The following is a 21,352-nucleotide window of genomic DNA, read 5'->3' as shown; positions in this document are numbered from 1 at the left end:
AAGAAATTAGATCATTCTCTTTTCCGCTGTTCCAACACAGTCCCTTGCTTTTTTTTATATAAACATACAGTACAGTATTCGTTTCAACACAGAATACTTTCACACAAGGAATGTTAATTTTGCTCACACACATTTTTCTTTTTAAAGTAAATTCAAACCGTATATAAGAACAACAACCCCCAGTGAAAATGGACACCATCACTCAGAACCCTGAACGCAAAACACTTAATGATCGGAATAACGATTAAAAATATCTGTAATCTTTGGGCTTCCACTTGTTCCGTAGCTTTGTTAGTACAACTATACATACGAGTTTCACTTCAGTCTTTTTTTATTTTTTTCCTGTCCATTCCATCTTAAAAAGGAGTTGGAGTGAGTGAGTGTTTTTTTATTTTTTTTTAAGAACAGAACAAAACAAATTATGTCCACCTGCACATACTGTGTGTGTGTGTGTGTGTGCGTGTGCGTGTGCGTGTGTGCGTGTGCGTGTGCGTGTGTGCATGTGCTCGTGTGTGTGTGTGTGTGTGTGTGTCAAAGGCCATTAATAGTAAGGGCAACCACCATGAGTAGAAGGCAGAGTAGTTGTGGAGGAGGAGGAGGGCAACAACAGTCCAAAAAAGTGTGTGTGTGTGAATCTTGGTAAGTCCAGTGATAAAGTGAGCACAAGTCAGCAGAGAGAGAGAGCTTTCCCAGTGGAGTGCTACGGTCCTGGGTTATCTAAACCGTTCAGGATTAAGACGACGCACTTAACTGAGCACCTGGACCTATGTGGTAGAATCAAAATGTGTGTGTGTGTGTGTGTGTGTGTGTGTGTGTGTGTGTGTGTGTGTGTGTGTGTGTGGGGGTGGGGGCGGGGCTATAGGGTTATATAAAGGAGGGAAACGTTCACTGTTGTTGGATGGTTGGATGGTCACAGGATTCCGTGGTGGTCCTTCGGGTCGGTCGGTCGGTGGGGTCAAAGGTCACTCCGAATCCCGCTGGACCTCCGAGGCGTCGGCTCGGCAGATAGGACAGGTTCTGTTAGACTGAGAGAGAGAGAGACAGAGAATGCTAGTTTTATATATGTATGTGTGTGTAGGCGCGCGCGCGCGTGCGTGCAAGTGATATAGAAGTCATTGGTTCCCAAACTTTTTTGTGTCAAGGACCCCCAAATCAACATTTATTAGGCCACGGACCCCCCATTTGAAAACATTATGCCAGTGACCCCGATAAGGGATGATTTTTACAGCTCTAGCAGTGATTCCGAAACATTAACTTCATGGACCCCCAAATGCACACGCATTATGCTACGGACCCCCCATTTAACCCATTTTGGGTTAAATGGGGTTACATTTTGGGTTAATTGGGTGCTTGTAGGTCTGCTATTTTTGAAAAATCGAAGAACGACTGACATAGAAACCTAGCCTTTTCAGAAAACTGTCAGGATGTAGAAGACATTTTTAGAATCTGATCTCATGTCAAAATGGGTTAAGTTGGTGTGTCCATAAGTGTAGTCACTCCACTTTGGATTTGTAGGGCAGTCGGTATATGCACGTATAATACAGAAACCATTAGGACACAATAAATACTTGTTTGGCCTGATGGTTGGTTCACTGCAGCCATTTAAAAAAATCATCAATCACAGTGCTGACATAAAAGAAGTGAAGGATGACTGTGGTATTCAAGTCCAGGCACTTACCTTAAGCCACTTGTCTACACACTTGGCATGGAACTCATGGTTGCAGGGCAACACTCGTAGCAGCTGGCGAGACTCAAAGTCACACATACACACCACGCACCTGCAAGACAAAGACGAGGCTAGCGTTAGCACAATGCCACCGTTACTGTACGCGTCGGCACCAAAACGCAGGAATGATACTCCTGGAAACACGGGTTTCATTTATTTTCAGTGTGCGGTGCTATTAAGTTACGATTTGTAGAGTTCAACTAGATTTAGAAATTAGATGTACTAGACTAGAGAGATCACTGCTCTTCAGCCAACGAGGAGGCTGAATCCATTGCTTCTCTGATGTGAAAAGCACTGGACTGCAAACAACTAAGAAGGCACTGGAGCACATAGAAGGCACTGGAGCACATAGAAGGCACTGGAGAAGCAGTACAAGAAGAACTGCCTCTTCAGACTCTGATGAAGATGCAGTAGTGTTTGTTATAGCATCTCTCTGGTCCAGAACTCTGTTAGTCATGAGCAACTAGATATGTTGGCGAGAGACGATGGGGTCACTTTCACTCGTACACACACACACACACACACACACACACACACACACACGCACACACACACACACACACGCACACGCACACACGCACACGATACTCACAGAGTTTGTTCCGACTGGTGGTTGTTGGGGTTGAAGCGGTAAGATGGAAGCTGTTCTATGTCGGCCTTGGTGAGCCCACGAGGCTTGGCCTCTCCTAGACGCTCAGCTAGGTTCAACAGAGCCTGGAGGAAGGGAGTGAGAAGTATTAGCAGTCATTAGTGATGTTATTTACACAGCCTGCAAGGGAAAATTCTCTCTAGTTGTACTAGAGTTAGGTATTAAGTATTTAACAGGTTAAGCCCCATGTTATTCTTCGTCATATGACAGTGTCATGTAGCTGAAAAATAGCCGATCTACAAGCTCACTTGTTTGACCACTTTAACATATTATATTATTATTATATTTAACATATTATATTATTATTATTATTATATTTAACAGGCGTACCTCATAGTTCTCCACCTCTCCGTCATCCACATCCAACTCCAGGCTGATGGTGGGGCCGATGGTGGGGGTCACGGGGAGCATGGACCTGACAGGACATGACCCAAGAAGACACGTGTTACAACATGGACACAGTGGGGGTCACGGGGAGCATGGACCTGACAGGACATGACCCAAGAAGACACGTGTTACAACATGGACACAGTGGGGGTCACGGGGAGCATGGACCTGACAGGACATGACCCAAGAAGACACGTGTTACAACATGGACACAGTGGGGGTCACGGGGAGCATGGACCTGACAGGACATGACCCAAGAAGACACGTGTTACAACATGGACACAGTGGGGGTCACGGGGAGCATGGACCTGACAGGACATGACCCAAGAAGACACGTGTTACAACATGGACACAGTGGGGGTCACGGGGAGCATGGACCTGACAGGACATGACCCAAGAAGACACGTGTTACAACATGGACACAGTGGGGGTCACGGGGAGCATGGACCTGACAGGACATGACCCAAGAAGACACGTGTTACAACATGGACACAGTGGGGGTCACGGGGAGCATGGACCTGACAGGACATGACCCAAGAAGACACGTGTTACAACATGGACACAGTGGGGGTCACGGGGAGCATGGACCTGACAGGACATGACCCAAGAAGACACGTGTTACAACATGGACACAGTGGGGGTCACGGGGAGCATGGACCTGACAGGACATGACCCAAGAAGACACGTGTTACAACATGGACACAGTGGGGGTCACGGGGAGCATGGACCTGACAGGACATGACCCAAGAAGACACGTGTTACAACATGGACACAGTGGGGGTCACGGGGAGCATGGACCTGACAGGACATGACCCAAGAAGACACGTGTTACAACATGGACACAGTGGGGGTCACGGGGAGCATGGACCTGACAGGACATGACCCAAGAAGACACGTGTTACAACATGGACACAGTGGGGGTCACGGGGAGCATGGACCTGACAGGACATGACCCAAGAAGACACGTGTTACAACATGGACACAGTGGGGGTCACGGGGAGCATGGACCTGACAGGACATGACCCAAGAAGACACGTGTTACAACATGGACACAGTGGGGGTCACGGGGAGCATGGACCTGACAGGACATGACCCAAGAAGACACGTGTTACAACATGGACACAGTGGGGGTCACGGGGAGCATGGACCTGACAGGACATGACCCAAGAAGACACGTGTTACAACATGGACACAGTGGGGGTCACGGGGAGCATGGACCTGACAGGACATGACCCAAGAAGACACGTGTTACAACATGGACACAGTGGGGGTCACGGGGAGCATGGACCTGACAGGACATGACCCAAGAAGACACGTGTTACAACATGGACACAGTGGGGGTCACGGGGAGCATGGACCTGACAGGACATGACCCAAGAAGACACGTGTTACAACATGGACACAGTGGGGGTCACGGGGAGCATGGACCTGACAGGACATGACCCAAGAAGACACGTGTTACAACATGTACACAGTGACTGACACGGAGAATAGCAGTGGTTTATCATACATCATCAATTTCAAATAATAACAACAATATTGTCCCCTAGAGTCTGTTGTTGTTGGAGTATTTGCACGTGTGTGGAACGTGTACCGTACGCTGCATTTACATATCTATAAGCATTAGGAGCAGTGGCTTCCATTAATATGGCACCAAGGGAGCACTAAGAAGGGAGGGGCTTTTCAGAGTACAATCTGACATATCTGCCGGCACTCTAGCGCCTGTATTTTGAAGAATTCCCCGGCAAAAAAAAAAGTGTTAATTGTCTTGGCTTTGACACTTTAGGGTCAATCCCAATACTTCCCCCTTCACCCTTCTCCCCGTAGACAGGGGCGAGCCGAGGAGGGCGAACCGGTCACCTTCCCGGTTCCCAGGAATTTCTAAGGATTCTGCGCATTTGGGAATGTTTATATTGTTCTTCTTTTAATGATTAAAGAGACCACTTACAGGAAGTAAGGCAGTAAACTTGGGTGATAGGGCGACGGCGGGACGGGCTGCTGAGAGCGGTACCGCCGTCCTGTGATTCGCCGAGGCATGAAGTGAGGGTAGGGCTGTGAGAGAGGAGAGAGAGAGAGAGAGACATACATGTTCATTTAACACTAAACGGGTGATTATATTTTTTGTAATTTTCATAATGTTGTTGATGTCTGAGCCTGAGGTGGGTAGGGCTTTTCAGTACCTGTATGATGCGCAGTGACATCATAGAAGGTAGGTTTGTTTCCCTTTTTTTCTACAGGCAGGTGTTCAAATTTCACCCGTGTTTAGTGATAGAGAAAAATCCCATACACCCACAATGCTGCCCTAACCTGACTCCGCCAGATGGGGCAGCAGAGAGTACACTGGGTTAATGCTCCCCATGCCCACATGCTAAATATAGCCTACTACTGACTGTGAGGTGCTTTGGATGCATGCATCCACTAGATGGCGTATGCTAGTTGAGCAATGTGTTATTATAAACCAGTGGTTTTCAACCCTTTTCATATCTAGGTCCATTATGTATTCTGCATTTGAGCCACGGACCACCATTTGATGAGATTTAGCCCCAAAACGTAGAATATTTTGTTGTCGTTGCCACACGTTGGATAAGATTTTGTCCACAATTCCATGCTGTATTGCTGTTGGTATCATAGGACATTATAACAGGCAAACAATTATTCTACGTTATCAATAATTTAACTCTTGAGTTATTTTAACTCAAGAGTTAAAGAGCTATTACGGGTCCATTTGGTTACCAACTGTCCATTTAGCTGGGGACCACCTGGAACACCTTCAAAGACCACTGGTGGTCCCCGGAACACTCACTGAAAACCAGTGTTATAGATTATTGTGTGCGTATTTACCATTGTGAAGAGCTCCTGCGACAGGGGGTCGTGGTGCGAGAGGAACTGGAGCGGTGTGGAGGGGGGCAGGGTGGGCGGGGGCTGGTGGTGATGGTGGTGGTGGTGGTGATGGTGGTGGTGGGGGTAGGTGAACCCCCCGCCCACCTGCATGTGCTCGCCCAGGAGCTCCACCTCGTTCTCGATCCTGTGCAGGGGCTGGGGAGGACACAACGGATACGGTAAGTACTGGGGCTGGGGAGGACACAACGGACACGGTAAGGACTAGGGATGGGAAATTAACCGGTCATTACATTACATCGGCTGATATTGGCCTTAAACAGTTCTGGCACTCACCGATCGCGGCTGTTGCGTCTGGAAGGGCAGGAAGTGTCCGGGAGGAGGGGGGAGGTGGGGGTGGTGGTGGTGGGAGAGGTGGGGCGGCGGCGGCAGCAGGAACTGTGGGTCGCCGGACAGCAGCGAAGGGAAGGCGTAGGGCACGGGCAGGTGGCCCAGCGAACAGGCCTGGAGCATCTGAGAGGGACGGGGAAGAAAAGAGTTTGAGCACAATGCAATAATACATGGTAAATGGTGCATTTATATAGCGCCTTTATCCAAGGCGCTTTAGATTGTGCATTACATTCACCCTTCACACACACATGCATACACCGATACCGGAAACCATGCAAGGCACCAACCTGCACATCAAGAGCAATTAGGGGTTCAGTGTCTTGCTCAAGGACACTTCGACAACACTAACTCTGGGGGAGCCCAGGTTCGAACTGGCAACCTTGCGGTTACCATCCGGCCACTCTACCCCCTGAGCCACCGCCGCCGCCGCCCTATGTACACTACTTCCTTCACAGGTGTCACCGATGATACTAATTATTAAGGCTCTGTTCCATTTAGTGTGCAGTGGGGTTCTCAAACCATTTTAATTTCAAGGACCCCAATAACTCTGAGAGTGTAACTCTCAGAGTTACAGACCCGTACGGGTCCATTTGGAACCCAGTCAAGGACACCTTGAGACCCACTGGTGTAGCAGAGTGTTTCCAGTGAGCTAAAACGCACAACAGCAGCACCCTGACTCTGTTGGAACAGAGCCTTCATTGGTATCAGCGGTAACACCCTGACTCTGTTGGAACAGAGCCTTCATTGGTATCAGCGGTAACACCCTGACTCTGTTGGAACAGAGCCTTCATTGGTATCAGCGGTAACACCCTGACTCTGTTGGAACAGAGCCTTCATTGGTATCAGCGGTAACACCCTGACTCTGTTGGAACAGAGCCTTCATTGGTATCAGTGGTAACACCCTGACTCTGTTGGAACAGAGCCTTCATTGGTATCAGCGGTAACACCCTGACTCTGTTGGAACAGAGCCTTCATTGGTATCAGCGGTAACACCTGTGAAGGAAGGAAGGGAGGAAGTTCTTTCCAAAATGGCTTGTGTGCACGCTGGAGCCCATCAATGTCAGTTTGGCCTTTCTAACGTGTGTCCCCGTACCTCTCCACAAGGTGGCAGCAAATACCAAAAAGAATACATAAAAAAATTAAAAGAAGCTCTCAACAGTCTGGTTTCAAAAGCAAAACAAAACCTCACTCAGCGTTTTCCTGCCCTGATCATGTAATTTGCCATTTATGTCGAGACCGGAGAACAGGCAGCGCACAGGCCCCAAATACTGAGACCGGAGAACAGGCAGCGCACAGGCCCCAAATACTGAGACCGGAGAACAGGCAGCGCACAGGCCCCAAATACTGAGACCGGAGAACAGGCAGCGCACAGGCCCCAAATACTTAACATTTGCCAGGGTTTGGTGGTTTGATTCTCGATGCTGGCCACCCAGGCCAACACGCTAAATGTACTGTAATCATACTATGAGTTGTTTTGGATGCAAGCATCCACTAGAAAGCTTTATGCCATTTCCCTGCCCCAATACTGGGTATGCGCATGGATAAAGTGAGCAAATCGAGTGGCAAAGTGAGTTTAACATTTTTTTTTTTATGTACAGTATGGGCTGTCAAGGCCAGAAAGTCGGGGTTTTTTTGCCACTCAGTAGGTGTTCCCACATAACCTCCGGGTATGAGGATGATGATGTCATGTGCACACCCCCTTATCGTGTGATTTGCTTTTTATGTTATGTTGGTTCCGAGAGGCTAAATCATCAAATGGTGGTCCGTGGATCAAATGCCCGAATAAATAAATGGGCCTTGATATGAAAAAGGTTGAAAACCAACTGCTTTTAGACTCTCTTTCATGCCAACTGCCATCAGACTCTATAATGCAAATGCATAAGAACTGCCTCCCCAAAGTTTGCTTATGGTCCCATAGTGGTCCTGGTCTAGTGTGCTTATGGTCCCATAGTGGTCCTGGTCTAGTGTGCTTATGGTCCCATAGTGGTCCTGGTCTAGTGTGCTTATGGTCCCATAGTGGTCCTGGTCTAGTGTGCTTATGGTCCCATAGTGGTCCTGGTCTAGTGTGCTTATGGTCCCATAGTGGTCCTGGTCTAGTGTGCTTATGGTCCCATAGTGGTCCTGGTCTAGTGTGCTTATGGTCCCATAGTGGTCCTGGTCTAGTGTGCTTATGGTCCCATAGTGGTCCTGGTCTAGTGTGCTTATGGTCCCATAGTGGTCCTGGTCTAGTGTGCTTATGGTCCCATAGTGGTCCTGGTCTAGTGTGCTTATGGTCCCATAGTGGTCCTGGTCTAGTGTGCTTATGGTCCCATAGTGGTCCTGGTCTAGTGTGCTTATGGTCCCATAGTGGTCCTGGTCTAGTGTGCCTGCCTATGTCCACTTGTGTTTACTTGTGTTTATTGTTTTTCTATCTGTCCAGCTTGATTTATGTGTCACATTGTGCTGTTGTTCCCTTTGGGGATTAATAAAGTATATCTCATCTCATTTCCATGGATTATATTGTACAATGTTAACAGTGTGTGCTCAGTGCTCACCGGGTGGTAATGCTGTCCGGTGCTGAAGACCACGCTGCAGGCAGGAGGAGGAACCTGTTGGGAGGAGCAGACGGGGGGGAGGTGCTGCCCGCTGCATAGAGGAGCCGCCAGGCCGTGTGGAGGGACCGGCGTCACCGTGTAGGAAACCGGTAGGCTGGCCTGCTGCAGCTGAGGAGAGGCAGGGGACAGAGGAGACGGCCGTTAGGAGAGGCAGGGGACAGAGGAGACGGCCGTTAGGAGAGGCAGGGGACAGAGGAGACGGCCGTTAGGAGAGGCAGGGGACAGAGGAGACGGCCGTTAGCGTGTTAGAGGGGCAGGGGACAGAGGAGACGGCCGTTAGGAGAGGCAGGGGACAGAGGAGACGGCCGTTAGCGTGTTAGAGAGACAGGGGACAGAGGAGACGGCCGTTAGGAGAGGCAGGGGACAGAGGAGACGGCCGTTAGCGTGTTAGAGGAGACGGCCGTTAGCGTGTTAGAGAGGCAGGGGCTGAAATCCTGTAAGAGAGCACTTGGTCCAAAATAGCGAAAATAGCAGATCTACAAGCTCACAACGCGTCGCGCTGCGACGCCTTGTGAGCTTGTAGATCTGCTATTTTCGGGGCACAACCCAGCACTCTTTAGCTAGTGGAGATGTTCAAAATGCTGTGTTCAAGTTACGAAGGAGATGGCAAAGACGAGTACAAAACAAAAGTTCAACACACTGCAAAACTGCACTTGCATGTTTTTCAGTAAAAAAGCACTTTCTTTTTGTCTCATTTGTTTGCAAACAAGTACTGTTTATATGTCTGATATCACTGAAATAAAAAATAAAAGTCTTGAGTGAGAATTCTGAGAGTAGTATCTCACACTAAAACCCAGTTTTCTCAGCTTCCAAAGAGGCAATTTTTCTGAAACCAAGCTTTATTCAACGGACAATTCTGGGCAAAGTAGAGTAGTAGATGACTAACTGTGGCACTGAAGGAGTTAACGTCATGCACTCAAGTCTCTCTCTCTAGCCAAAATTCCAATACCCCAAATCTCGGCCACTCACTCGCTCGCTCACACTCGGGTCACTCCAGCATGCTGGTGTTACTGCTGCCAAAATTATGTGACCATCTCGTGGACTTACTGTACATGGAGGTATTTATTTAAATATGTGACCTAAATACAGCTAGGTCGAACTCTGCTAATGAACAGACCACAATGATTTATGTTCGGACACCGACATGTGATCGTCTACACCAGTGTTTCCCATACTGTGGTGCGTGCGCCCCTTGTGGTGCGTGCGCCCCTTGTGGTGCGCGAACGTGCAGTGACACTCTGTGATTATTTGCCATAATCATATTAAAAATGTATAATTTTCAGCCAAATACAACAAGACTTAGCTTTGGGGGGTGCGTCAGCTAGGTCAGGAGGTAACAGGGGCCGAGTATGAGTGAGCGAGTGACCGAGATTTGGGGTTTTGGAATTCAGCTTCTCTCTTTCTTTATCTCCCTCATACACGCAGGAAAAAAGGTATTTTTGCTACTACGGTAATGCAATGTGGCCCTCTGGAGTGAGAGTGGAAATGTAGAAGTTCAAAGTTTACCACCCCTTAACATAGGCCAACACACACCTGTTCGTGCAGGTCCATGACCATGGCTCCTTGCTGCTGTTGTATGGCATGCTGCTGTTGCTGCTGCTGATGGTGGTGGTGCTGCTGCTGCTGGTGGTGGTGGGGGTGGTGGTGGTGGTGGTGGGGGTGGTGGGCGGCCGGGTGCAGCAGTCGAGGCAACATCGCGGGGGGGTGGAAGGCCCGGGGCTCCTCCGACACGGCCCCCCCTCCTCCCGTCAGGGGGGCCTGTCCGTACACGTTGGGGGGGGCGTGGGTGGCAAACGTCTGGTGGTGGTGGTGGTGCGGCGAGGGGTGGGGGTTGTTGTTGTTGCGGTGGTGGTGGTGGTAGTTCTCGTCCTGGAGCTCCGACGGGGACAGGCGGGGCCCGGGGCCTTGGGGAGACGGGTGGGGGGGGTGATGGGGTATGTGGCGGGCGGGCCGGGAGAGACGACCGCGCTGGCGCCTTGCCGGTGGGCTGCAGCAGGGGGGAGGGAAACAAAATCACACAGATTTAGTAGAGCAACGCTGAAATGAAACCATGGAATACAACAGTGGTTTTCATCCCGCTGTTCCGGGGACCACCGGTGGTCCTTTTATTGAGGGGGTTCCAGGTGGTCCCCAGATAAATGATGGAGAGTTGGTAACCAAAATAAAATGGACCCATGCCCTTGATGGCAGGGAATTATTTTGTTAACGTTTGACTCGCTTTAGTGTGTGAGATGCCGTGTCTCTCGTGGCTCAAGTTCGCTAGAGACGGCGCCCCTCCGTCGTGGTCTAGAGACGGCGCCCCTCCGTCGTGGTCTAAAACCATACTTTAGAGACGGCGCCCCTCCGTCGTGGTCTAAAACCATACTTTAGAGACGGCGCCCCTCCGTCGTGGTCTAAAACCATACTTTAGAGAGACGGCGCCCCTCCGTCGTGGTCTAAAACCATACTTTAGAGAGACGGCGCCCCTCCGTCGTGGTCTAAAACCATACTTTAGAGAGACGGCGCCCCTCCGTCGTGGTCTAAAACCATACTTTAGAGACGGCGCCCCTCCGTCGTGGTCTAAAACCATACTTTAGAGAGACGGCGCCCCTCCGTCGTGGTCTAAAACCATACTTTAGAGACGGCGCCCCTCCGTCGTGGTCTAAAACCATACTTTAGAGACGGCGCCCCTCCGTCGTGGTCTAAAACCATACTTTAGAGACGGCGCCCCTCCGTCGTGGTCTAAAACCATACTTTAGAGACGGCGCCCCTCCGTCGTGGTCTAAAACCATACTTTAGAGACGGCGCCCCTCCGTCGTGGTCTAAAACCATACTTTAGAGACGGCGCCCCTCCGTCGTGGTCTAAAACCATACTTTAGAGACGGCGCCCCTCCGTCGTGGTCTAAAACCATACTTTATCGTCCAAAAAAATCCTAGTTCGCGGTTGTTGGAAAAATAACAGCGGCAGTGGGATGCGAACCCGGGCAGCTGGATTCGTAGTGTAACGAGTAGACCATTATACTAGCGGGTCGGCTGGCAGAAATGGTTTCCCGGCTGTGGTAGAAGGTGAGAAATGCCCACCCTCCCCCCACACTACTAGTAGGAGGGGGGCCAATCAGAGGCAGGCGGGGGCGGGTCTTTCTTGTGCTGCAAATGACATCGACAGGGACCCCATTCTATTCCGTCGATCATTATGTCATAATTATATCCTTACCTGCGTCTGTGCCTGGCGGGCGTGTGGCACCTCTCCTGGTGGTGTGTGTAGTGTGTGTGGGGGTGAGGCGGGGGTCTCCGGTTGGGGGTCCCCAGCTCCCAGGGCCGGATGGGGGGAGACGGCGTGGAAGGAGACGGCGCCGCAGACGACGACAGCTGCTCCAGAACCGACTGACTGGACAGCCTCTGGCGCTTCGGACTGGGACTGTCCTCACTCTGTGGGATTGGTGGGGGGGGGGGGGGGGGGGGTACCGTGATTAGTGACGATGTCAGTCAAATCAAAACTATTATTTAATTTCACACTTGAAAAATCTCAAAAGCGTTCACAGGGCATTCATTCATTGTCAGGGATCCAATCAATCAATCGATTTAGTTCCGGCTTGGATCAATGGAACTAAGAGTTCTCAAGGCTTAGAATGCATTGACATTTTGTGGGATCAATTTTATATCATCATCTTAAATGTTTTGTCAATAATTTGTGGGCCCACTTGCTCTAACGTCACGGCTCACCAGGGGGGCCTGTTCCAATGGTTGAATTACTACTGATTCATAGAGTACTTCTCATACAATCTAATAAAACACGATAAACAAATCACGAACAGTGAGATCAAAGACAAGGGACAGTGAAACACAAGAGATAGCAGAGAGACACCATGTACACACTTTACACAGCTAGAAGCAACATGAGTCAGAGAAGAGAACAAAAGTCAAATAAGATCAGATACGATTTGAGCTGCAAGATTGAAGCTTGGGATCAGAGTTGCAAATACGTGCATCATTGTGCTAGGAGAGGACACCTCAAAGAGTGTAGCGTTAAGAACTAACAGATAGAACATCATTGTGCTAGGAGAGGACACCTCAAAGAGTGTAGCGTTAAGAACTAACAGATAGAACATCATTGTGCTAGGAGAGGACACCTCAAAGAGTGTAGCGTTAAGAACCAACAGATAGAACATTGATTAAAATAGAGATAATAAGAAAAACCCATGTAAAAAAAATGACAAAGATTAAAATTTAAGGCTAACGGAGTCTAATAACAGCCCGGGTTCAAAGCGAGGCTGAAAAGGTGTAGTTTATTTTTAAACGCTTGCGTTTAAAAATACCCCGACATTCTCAGCGAGACCCTTTAGATCCTCTGGGAAGCCGTTCGTTCCAGCGCGGCTGGGACGATCCCGGGGTGGAGAAGAAAACGACCGTCTGTCAGTCATACGTGTAACCAACCAAATAAATCAATTCAACGTGCTTTACATGCCTTCTGGTGCACTATTCTATTCAATATATTACTATTGCACAATCACACACTACTGCACTCCTTTGTGACTCATGGCATTTCCTCCGCCCCGTGTGTATGTGTGTATGCGTGCGTGCGACTGTGCGTGTGTGTACGTGTGTTCATGTGGGAGCAGGCCAGTGAACAGAGTTCTGTGCATGCGTCGGGACTGGGAGTGTTGTTACGCCACCCGGGCTCAGAGGCCTGGGGTGGGGGGTGTTTAACCCATTTAGGCCTGGGAACCATTCTACAAATGTCTTCTAAATCCTGACAGTTTTCTGAAAAACCCTATGTTTCTATGTCAGTGGTTCTCAAACACTTTCATGTCAAGGACCCCCAGTTTGACATGCATATTAGTCTACAGACCCCCATTTAATGGTGTTTCTATCTCTGGGACCCCCAATTTATATTGTAAAAGCAATGTTAATTTAACTCTGAGAGTGTACAAATGGAACCAAATGGACCCGCGCTACGAGCTTGTAGATCTGCTATTTAAAACATTTGCTTCTGTAGAACGCCACAACGGTAAGGCCTTCCGGTCTGATTTTCGGATATGTTATAGAGCTCCCCGAGACGCACGCGTGGAACTGTAGTACGTCCTCAGGCGACCTTTCTAGTCGACATGGCGCGCGCGAACGTTCCACTACACAGAGTGGCGCGCTACGAGTTTGTAGATCTGCTATTTAAAACCTTTGCTTCTGTAGAACGCCACAACGGTAAGGCCTTCCGGTCTGATCTTCGGATATGTTATAGAGCTCCACGAGACGCACGCGTGGAACTGTAGTACGTCCTCGGGCGACCTTTCTAGTCGACATGGCGCGCGCGAACGTTCCACTACACCGAGTGGCGCGCTACGAGCTTGTAGATCTGCTATTTAAAACCTGGCGCGCGCGAACGTAAAAACCTTTGCTTCTTTAGAACGCCACAACGGTAAGGCCTTCCGGTCTGATCTTCGGATATGTTATAGAGCTCCGAGACGCACGCGTGGAACTGTAGTAATGTTAGAGTTCACAGAAGACATGTAAATACAAGTAGTGCCGCGCTGTAAAATAGCAGACCTACAAGCTCACAGCGCGGCACTCTGTGCCACTTGTTGGTCTGCTATTTTTGGAAAATCTCGATAGATAATTTTGTGGGTCCGTGACATGTACATAGTGGCCCTCTGGAGTGAGTGTGGAACTATAGTGACCCTCTGGAGTGAGTGTGGAACTATAGAGACCCTCTGGAGTGAGTGTGGAACTATAGTGACCCTCTGGAGTGAGTGTGGAACTATAGTGACCCTCTGGAGTGAGTGTGGAACTATAGTGACCCTCTGGAGTGAGTGTGGAACTATAGTGGCCCTCTGGAGTGAGTGTGGAACTATAGTGACCCTCTGGAGTGAGTGTGGAACTATAGTGACCCTCTGGAGTGAGTGTGGAACTATAGTGGCCCTCTGGAGTGAGTGTGGAACTATAGTGACCCTCTGGAGTGAGTGTGGAACTATAGTGACCCTATCCATCGTCAAAGTTGCACATGTCACATGTTATATATGTTACACATTATATTAATGTGCTCTGTGTGTTCAGCCATGGCCGGGACGGCGAGGCACGACCGAGAGATGGCGCTGGACGCCAAGAGACGTCTGTGTGTGAGTTCAGATCCCGTGGAGAGGCTGCAGTGCCTGGCTGCAGTGCCTGGCCCGAGGGTCGTCTGGCATCAATGGCCTGGGCAGGTGAGTGTGTGCGCGTGCGTGTGTGTGCGTGCGTGCCTCCCTCAGGCACAGCAGAGGCGTACATACAGACAGTTGGACTGTGAGGTGACGTGGCAGCCCTCCTCCTCCTCCTCGCCATCACCCAGGAAGCCTTGGAGGTGTCGGCCGGTGTTGCTGGGCCTGCTGTGTGGCAAAAGGGCACAGGGACTTGTTGTATGGTTAACCCATTCTGGGTTCACGGAACCTCTTTTGGTGTTTTAAACATTATGTTATAATTTAGCAGATCTACAAGCTCATAGCGCAGCGCCGAGTGCCGCGCTATGAACTTGTAGGTCTGCTATTTTTGGAAAATAATGTGGTAATGTGAACACGTCTTTACACTCTAGTGAAATAGTGCCTTTCATATTGAATGTAAACACACAACAGGACTATAAGGTGAGGCAGTCAGCAGGTCACAGCGCTGTAGGGATTCGAACCCTATACCCAGGCGGACGCTCGGATAGTACACATTACTACCAGCGCTTTTGTTGCTCTGCCAAAACCATGCCTTGCATGTGAATTATTTTGTTTACGACTGTACTTACACTGTTGTACATGTAGCGGCCCCTATCCCACCCCGATGTCAGAAAACAAGAGGCGCCAGACATCTACCTAGGTCCGTTTAGTGGTTACCCTTAAATAAGAGTTGAATGTTGAGTTGAACAGTATTGACAGCATTTATTGCCTCAGCACAGTATCTGTCAATTAAACACAATACAAACATACAGTTGCAGCGCTGCAATATAGAAAATAAGAAAGAGAGCTCTTGAAATAAAAGGAATGAATTTAATTGTCCTTAAGGGTGTTAAAACCCTTACCCTAATTATTCCCTTTTGTTAAGGGTTGATCCCTAAATCCTTAGTGTGTGTGTGTTCAGTTTCTCAGTTCAAGGTGTGTGCGTAGAGACCTCGGGGAGAGGTATTAGTATACGTGAGTGAGGGGACTGCTGCTCGGGCAGAGACAGCAGTGGTTCTTATCTGTATCTGTCGATGAAAACGTGAACAGACGGATCCTCTGTAGCTGGTCCTGCGGTTGGCCACACCGCTCCACAACCATGCACAGACGTCGATCACTTCACTGGACTAAGCTCGCCATCAGATTTCAGACTGGGGTTTCTCTGGGTTGTCAAGAAACCAATCTACACAAAGTGCAGAATAGCAAATTACTCTGTGTTCTTATGAGACCTCATTAATTTTCTCCCAATATCTTTTAGTATACAGTATAACCAAGAAAGGATATACTTCAAATACAATGAAATAATAATGTACAGTATAGCTACTGATCATAGTAATACATACATGAAATGAAATAGCATAAAATGCAAAAACATATAAATAACATGTCACATTAATTATATGCACAATGAATTTCTTATGTTCACCTGTTAAATGTAACAACCATTTTTAGGCTTTTTAACCTTTTTAATACTCCATTGTTGTAAATTGTATAATCAACTTTACTCCAAGAGTGACTTGAACCATTGAAACCCAAATGGTTGTAATGTAAACACCATATGCTACTGTATGTACAAACTAGTGCTTCTACATGCTACTGCATGTATTGCTAATTCCGATTAGCATAGTTAGCTTCTTATCCATGCTACAGTACTTATACCATATCACTAATTTAGTCCGTTTTTAGATCAATAATAAACATTACTGTATTCTGGTGACTGGTTTAGCACAATACAAACTCGGACTCATTACATAACATGCAAATCACACCACCACTCAATATACAAATAAAACGTTGTCTTATAAAGCAGCATATACTTTGTTTACATTCAGACCCATGGCTTTGTACAACTACTGGCCAAAGTTGAATAATACATGTTCATATAGTTGTAAAACATTCACCATAAAAGCCAAAATCGCGACAGTCAGCTATTCATTCATTACAAACTATTTCACAGACCTTGATGTGACTGTTAGCTGTGATAAAGTAAACAAAGTGATGATGAATGACACACGAAACACACGCACACACAGGAAGTCAGAGAAACGAGGCAAAGAAAAGACCTTCATCTGCCAGTGGAATTCAGAACAGCGCCACACCCACTCTGTGGCCAGATATAGTTATTACATGGCCAGTGAGATGTATGAAGGCATATGCCTCTCCCCTCCTCTCCTCTCCTCTCTTTTTGAATGAACAGACAAAACACAAAACACAACATGTTCATTAATGTTATTCTTCACATACTAGACATTTTATTCATATTTAGAAAATGCAGAATCCAATGGCGTCGGTCTGGGCTCTCCACGCCGTTTGCAAAGGTCAATGGTCAGCAAAAAGACTGCCTCTTCTCTCCCTCCTCTCCTCTCCTCTCTCCCCTCTCTCCACAGAAGTGAAAACAGACAAAACACACCTTTAAAACATGTTCCCTAACCCTATTCTTCGCAAACGAGACATTTTATTCATATTTAGAGTGTCCCGAATTCAATGGGGCCGGTCTCGACTTTCCAGGACGTTTGCAAAGGTCAATGGTCAGCAAAAAGACTGCAACGGTGACCCTTTGGGCCAAATTCTTAAAAAAATGGGGAGATACATATTTTTAAAAATATGTAAGAACCTCCAATATCCATATTCAGGACATGTCGAATCCAATGGAACCGGTCTCGAATTTCCACGACGTTTGCAAAGGTCAAAGGTCAGCCGAAAGACGGTGACCTTTGGTCCAAATGCCTTAAAAATTAAGATAGATATTTTTTAAAATATGTAACACCCCCGAATATCCATATTCAGGCCATGGCAAATAAAATGGCGTTGGTCTCGATTTTGTGGGACTCTTACAAGCGTCCGATAAAGGGAACTACACTGCAATGCTAGGCCTCGGGTCAGATTTGAGGTTCCCCAGGTCGCAGAAAAAAACTCAGACCATCACGACGATCGGCTCGTCGCCGCGATCGCAGAGGTGTTCGGCCAATCCCGAAAAGACTTACGATCGTCGGCGTAGGCGCGCGTGAACGTCAAACTTTGCTTCACTGGAACGCCACGACGGTGAGGCCTTCCGGGCTGATTTTCGGATATGTTATAGAGCTCCCGGAGACGCACGCATGGATCTATAGAACGTCCTCAGGCGACCTTTCTAGGAGGCACGGTCTCGTTTCACTTTTTCAGCCAGGACGCTGTTAGAGTCTATGGGTCTATGACGTGTCTGCATGCACAGAGCCAAAGTGAAGGACGTTTTGTACGACTGTCGGAGGCGTACGTCCGAGACACCTAACCGTTCATCTCGGCTGGCTCTCCGACATATCCGAACGTCGGACCGTGATGTTTTATCGTTGGCGCGTTGTCGCGCGTCAAAGTCGGCAATTTGTAGGCGTTCGTTCAAGGCTACCGCCGCGGCCGTATGTCCGTTTGGCCCGAAACCTATACGGCTGCGATCGGGGCCGCGACCCGTCTGCGGTGATGGTCTCGGATTTGTTCTGCGACTTTCGCGTCAAAGTCGCAAATTTCGAGGCTTTCGTGCAGGGCTACTGTCGCGACCGTATGTCCGTTTGGCCCAAACCCTATACGGCTGCGATCGGGGCCGCGGCCCGGTTGCGGTGATGGTCTCGGATTTGTTCTGTCGAATTTCGCGACTTTTCTCGCTAACTTACTTTGTGGGAGCAGTTTATGCTAATGAAGGGCGTGGTTACGGCTACTTTGTGGGTGTGGGTTATGCAAATTTGATGGGCGTGGTTTCGGCTACTTTGTGGGTGTGGTATATGCAAATTAGTGGGTGTCACTTATGTAAATTAGTGGGTGTCACCCCGCCTACTTTGTGGGAGTGGTTTATGCAAATGAAGGGCGTGGTTCCTGCTACTTTGTGGGTGTGGGCTATGCAAATTAGTTGGTGTCGCTTATGCAAATGAGTGGGTGTCGCCCGCCTACATTGTTGGAGCGGTTTATGCAAATGAAGGGCGTGTTTCGGCTACTTTGTGGGATTGGCTTATGCAAATGATGGGGAGTGGTATGCAAATGAAGGTGCGTGGTATGCAAATGAAGGGGCATGGTATGCAAATGAAGGGGAGTGGTATGCAAATGAAGGGGAGTGGTATGCAAATGAAGGTGCGTGGTATGCAAATGAAGGGGAGTGGTATGCAAATGAAGGGGCATGGTTCCGGCTACTTTGTGGGATTAGTTTATGCAAATGAAGGTGCGTGGTATGCAAATGAAGGGGAGTGGTATGCAAATGAAGGGGAGTGGTATGCAAATGAAGGTGCGTGGTATGCAAATGAAGGGGAGTGGTATGCAAATGAAGGGGCATGGTTCCGGCTACTTTGTGGGATTAGTTTATGCAAATGAAGGTGCGTGGTATGCAAATGAAGGGGAGTGGTATGCAAATGAAGGTGCGTGGTATGCAAATGAAGGGGAGTGGTATGCAAATGAAGGGGCATGGTTCCGGCTACTTTGTGGGATTAGTTTATGCAAATGAAGGTGCGTGGTATGCAAATGAAGGGGAGTGGTATGCAAATGAAGGGGCATGGTTCCGGCTACTTTGTGGGATTAGTTTATGCAAATGAAGGTGCGTGGTATGCAAATGAAGGGGAGTGGTATGCAAATGAAGGGCATGTTTGGCATGCAAATGAAGGTGCGTGGTATGCAAATGAAGGTGCGTGGTATGTAAATGAAGGGGAGTGGTATGCAAATGAAGGGCATGTTTGGCATGCAAATGAAGGTGCGTGGTATGCAAATGAAGGTGCGTGGTATGCAAATGAAGGGCGTGTTTCGGCTACTTTGTGGGATTTGCTTTTGCAAATGAAGGGGTATGGTATGCAAATGAAGGTGCGTGGTATGCAAATGAAGGGGCATGGTTCCGGCTACTTTGTGGGATTAGTTTATGCAAATGAAGGTGCGTGGTATGCAAATGAAGGGGAGTGGTATGCAAATGAAAGGCATGTTTGGCATGCAAATGAAGGTGCGTGGTATGCAAATGAAGGTGCGTGGTACGCAAATGAAGGTGTGTGGTATGCAAATGAAGGGGAGTGGTATGCAAATGAAGGAGCTTGGTTTATGCAAATGAAGGGGCGTGGCATGCAAATGAAGGTGCGTGTTATGCAAATGAAGGTGCGTGGTATGCAAATGAAGGTGCGTGGTATGCAAATTAAGGGGAGTGGTATGCAAATGAAGGGCGTGTTTCGGCTACTTTGTGGGATTTGCCTATGCAAATGAAGGGGTATGGTATGCAAATGAAGGGGCGTGGTATGCAAATGAAGGGGCATGGTTTATGCAAATTAAGGGGCATGGTTTATGCAAATTAAGGGGCGTGGCATGCAGGGGAGTGGTATGCAAATGAAGGGGAGTGGTATTCAAATGAAGGGGCATGGTTCCGGCTACTTTGTGGGATTAGTTTATGCAAATGAAGGTGCGTGGTATGCAAATTAAGGGGAGTGGTATGCAAATGAAGGGCATGTTTGGCATGCAAATGAAGGTGCGTGGTATGCAAATAAAGGGGAGTGGTATGCAAATGAAGGGGAGTGGTATGCAAATGAAGGAGCTTGGTTTATGCAAATTAAGGGGCGTGGCATGCAAATGCAGGGGAGTGGTATGCAAATGAAGGGGAGTGGTATGCAAATGAAGGGGCATGGTTCCGGCTACTTTGTGGGATTAGTTTATGCAAATGAAGGTGCGTGGTATGCAAATGAAGGGCATGTTTGGCATGCAAATGAAGGTGCGTGGTATGCAAATGAAGGGGAGTGGTATGCAAATGAAGGGCATGTTTGGCATGCAAATGAAGGTGCGTGGTATGCAAATGAAGGTGCGTGGTATGCAAATGAAGGGCATGTTCCGGCTACTTTGTGGGATTAGTTTATGCAAATGAAGGTGCGTGGTATGCAAATGAAGGGGAGTGGTATGCAAATGAAGGGCGTGTTTCGGTTAATTTGTGGGAGCGGTTCATGCAAATGAAGGGGCGTGGTTCCGGCTACTTTGTGGGAGCGGTTCATGCAAATGAAGGGGCGTGGTTCCCGCTACTTTGTGGGAGTGTGTTATGAAAATTTGAAGGGCGTTGTTTCGGCTACTTTGTGGGTGTGGGCTATGCAAATTAGTGGGTGTCGCTTATGCAAATTAGTGGGTGTCGTCACACCCTTCATTTGCATACCACTCCCCTTAATTTGCATACCACGCACCTTCATTTGCATACCACTCCCCTTCATTTGCATACCACGCACCTGCATTTGCATAAACTTATCCCACAAAGTAGCCGGAACCATGCCCCTTCATTTGCATACCACTCCCCTTCATTTGCATACCACTCCCCTTCATTTGCATACCACGCACCTTCATTTGCATACCACGCACCTTCATTTGCATACCACGCACCTTCATTTGCAAAAGCAAGTCCCACAAAGTAGCCGAAACACGCCCTTCATTTGCATACCACTCCCCTTCATTTGCATACCACGCACCTTCATTTGCATACCACGCACCTTCATTTGCATACCATACCCCTTCATTTGCAAAAGCAAGTCCCACAAAGTAGCCGAAACACGCCCTTAATTTGCATACCACTCCCCTTCATTTGCATACCATACCCTTTCATTTGCATATCCCCTTCATTTGCATACCAAGACCCTTCATTTGCATATCCCCTTCA

At 48.3% G+C, this 21,352-nt stretch overlaps 1 protein-coding gene across 1 annotated transcript; it reads right to left on the bottom strand.

The window, feature by feature from the left end:
* Positions 1-783: 783 nt before the first annotated feature.
* LOC306922183 (E3 ubiquitin-protein ligase RNF38-like) lies at positions 784-12,984 on the bottom strand (the record flags this gene model as incomplete). Its single annotated transcript, XM_079499579.1, has 11 exons — positions 784-1,025; positions 1,679-1,778; positions 2,319-2,440; positions 2,706-2,790; positions 4,711-4,814; positions 5,604-5,834; positions 5,937-6,113; positions 8,525-8,692; positions 10,118-10,571; positions 11,778-11,992; positions 12,880-12,984. The coding sequence occupies 11 exons, from the start codon at positions 12,982-12,984 to the stop codon at positions 963-965; spliced, it is 1,824 nt and encodes a 607-aa protein (XP_079355705.1). The 3' UTR covers positions 784-962.
* Positions 12,985-21,352: the final 8,368 nt, after the last annotated feature.

This window comes from Electrona antarctica, assembly GCF_951216825.1.
Source record: "Electrona antarctica genome assembly, chromosome: 4".
Lineage (NCBI taxonomy): Eukaryota > Metazoa > Chordata > Actinopteri > Myctophiformes > Myctophidae > Electrona > Electrona antarctica.
Note: the sequence above shows the minus strand (reverse complement) of the source record. Positions and strands in the feature narration are given on the sequence as shown.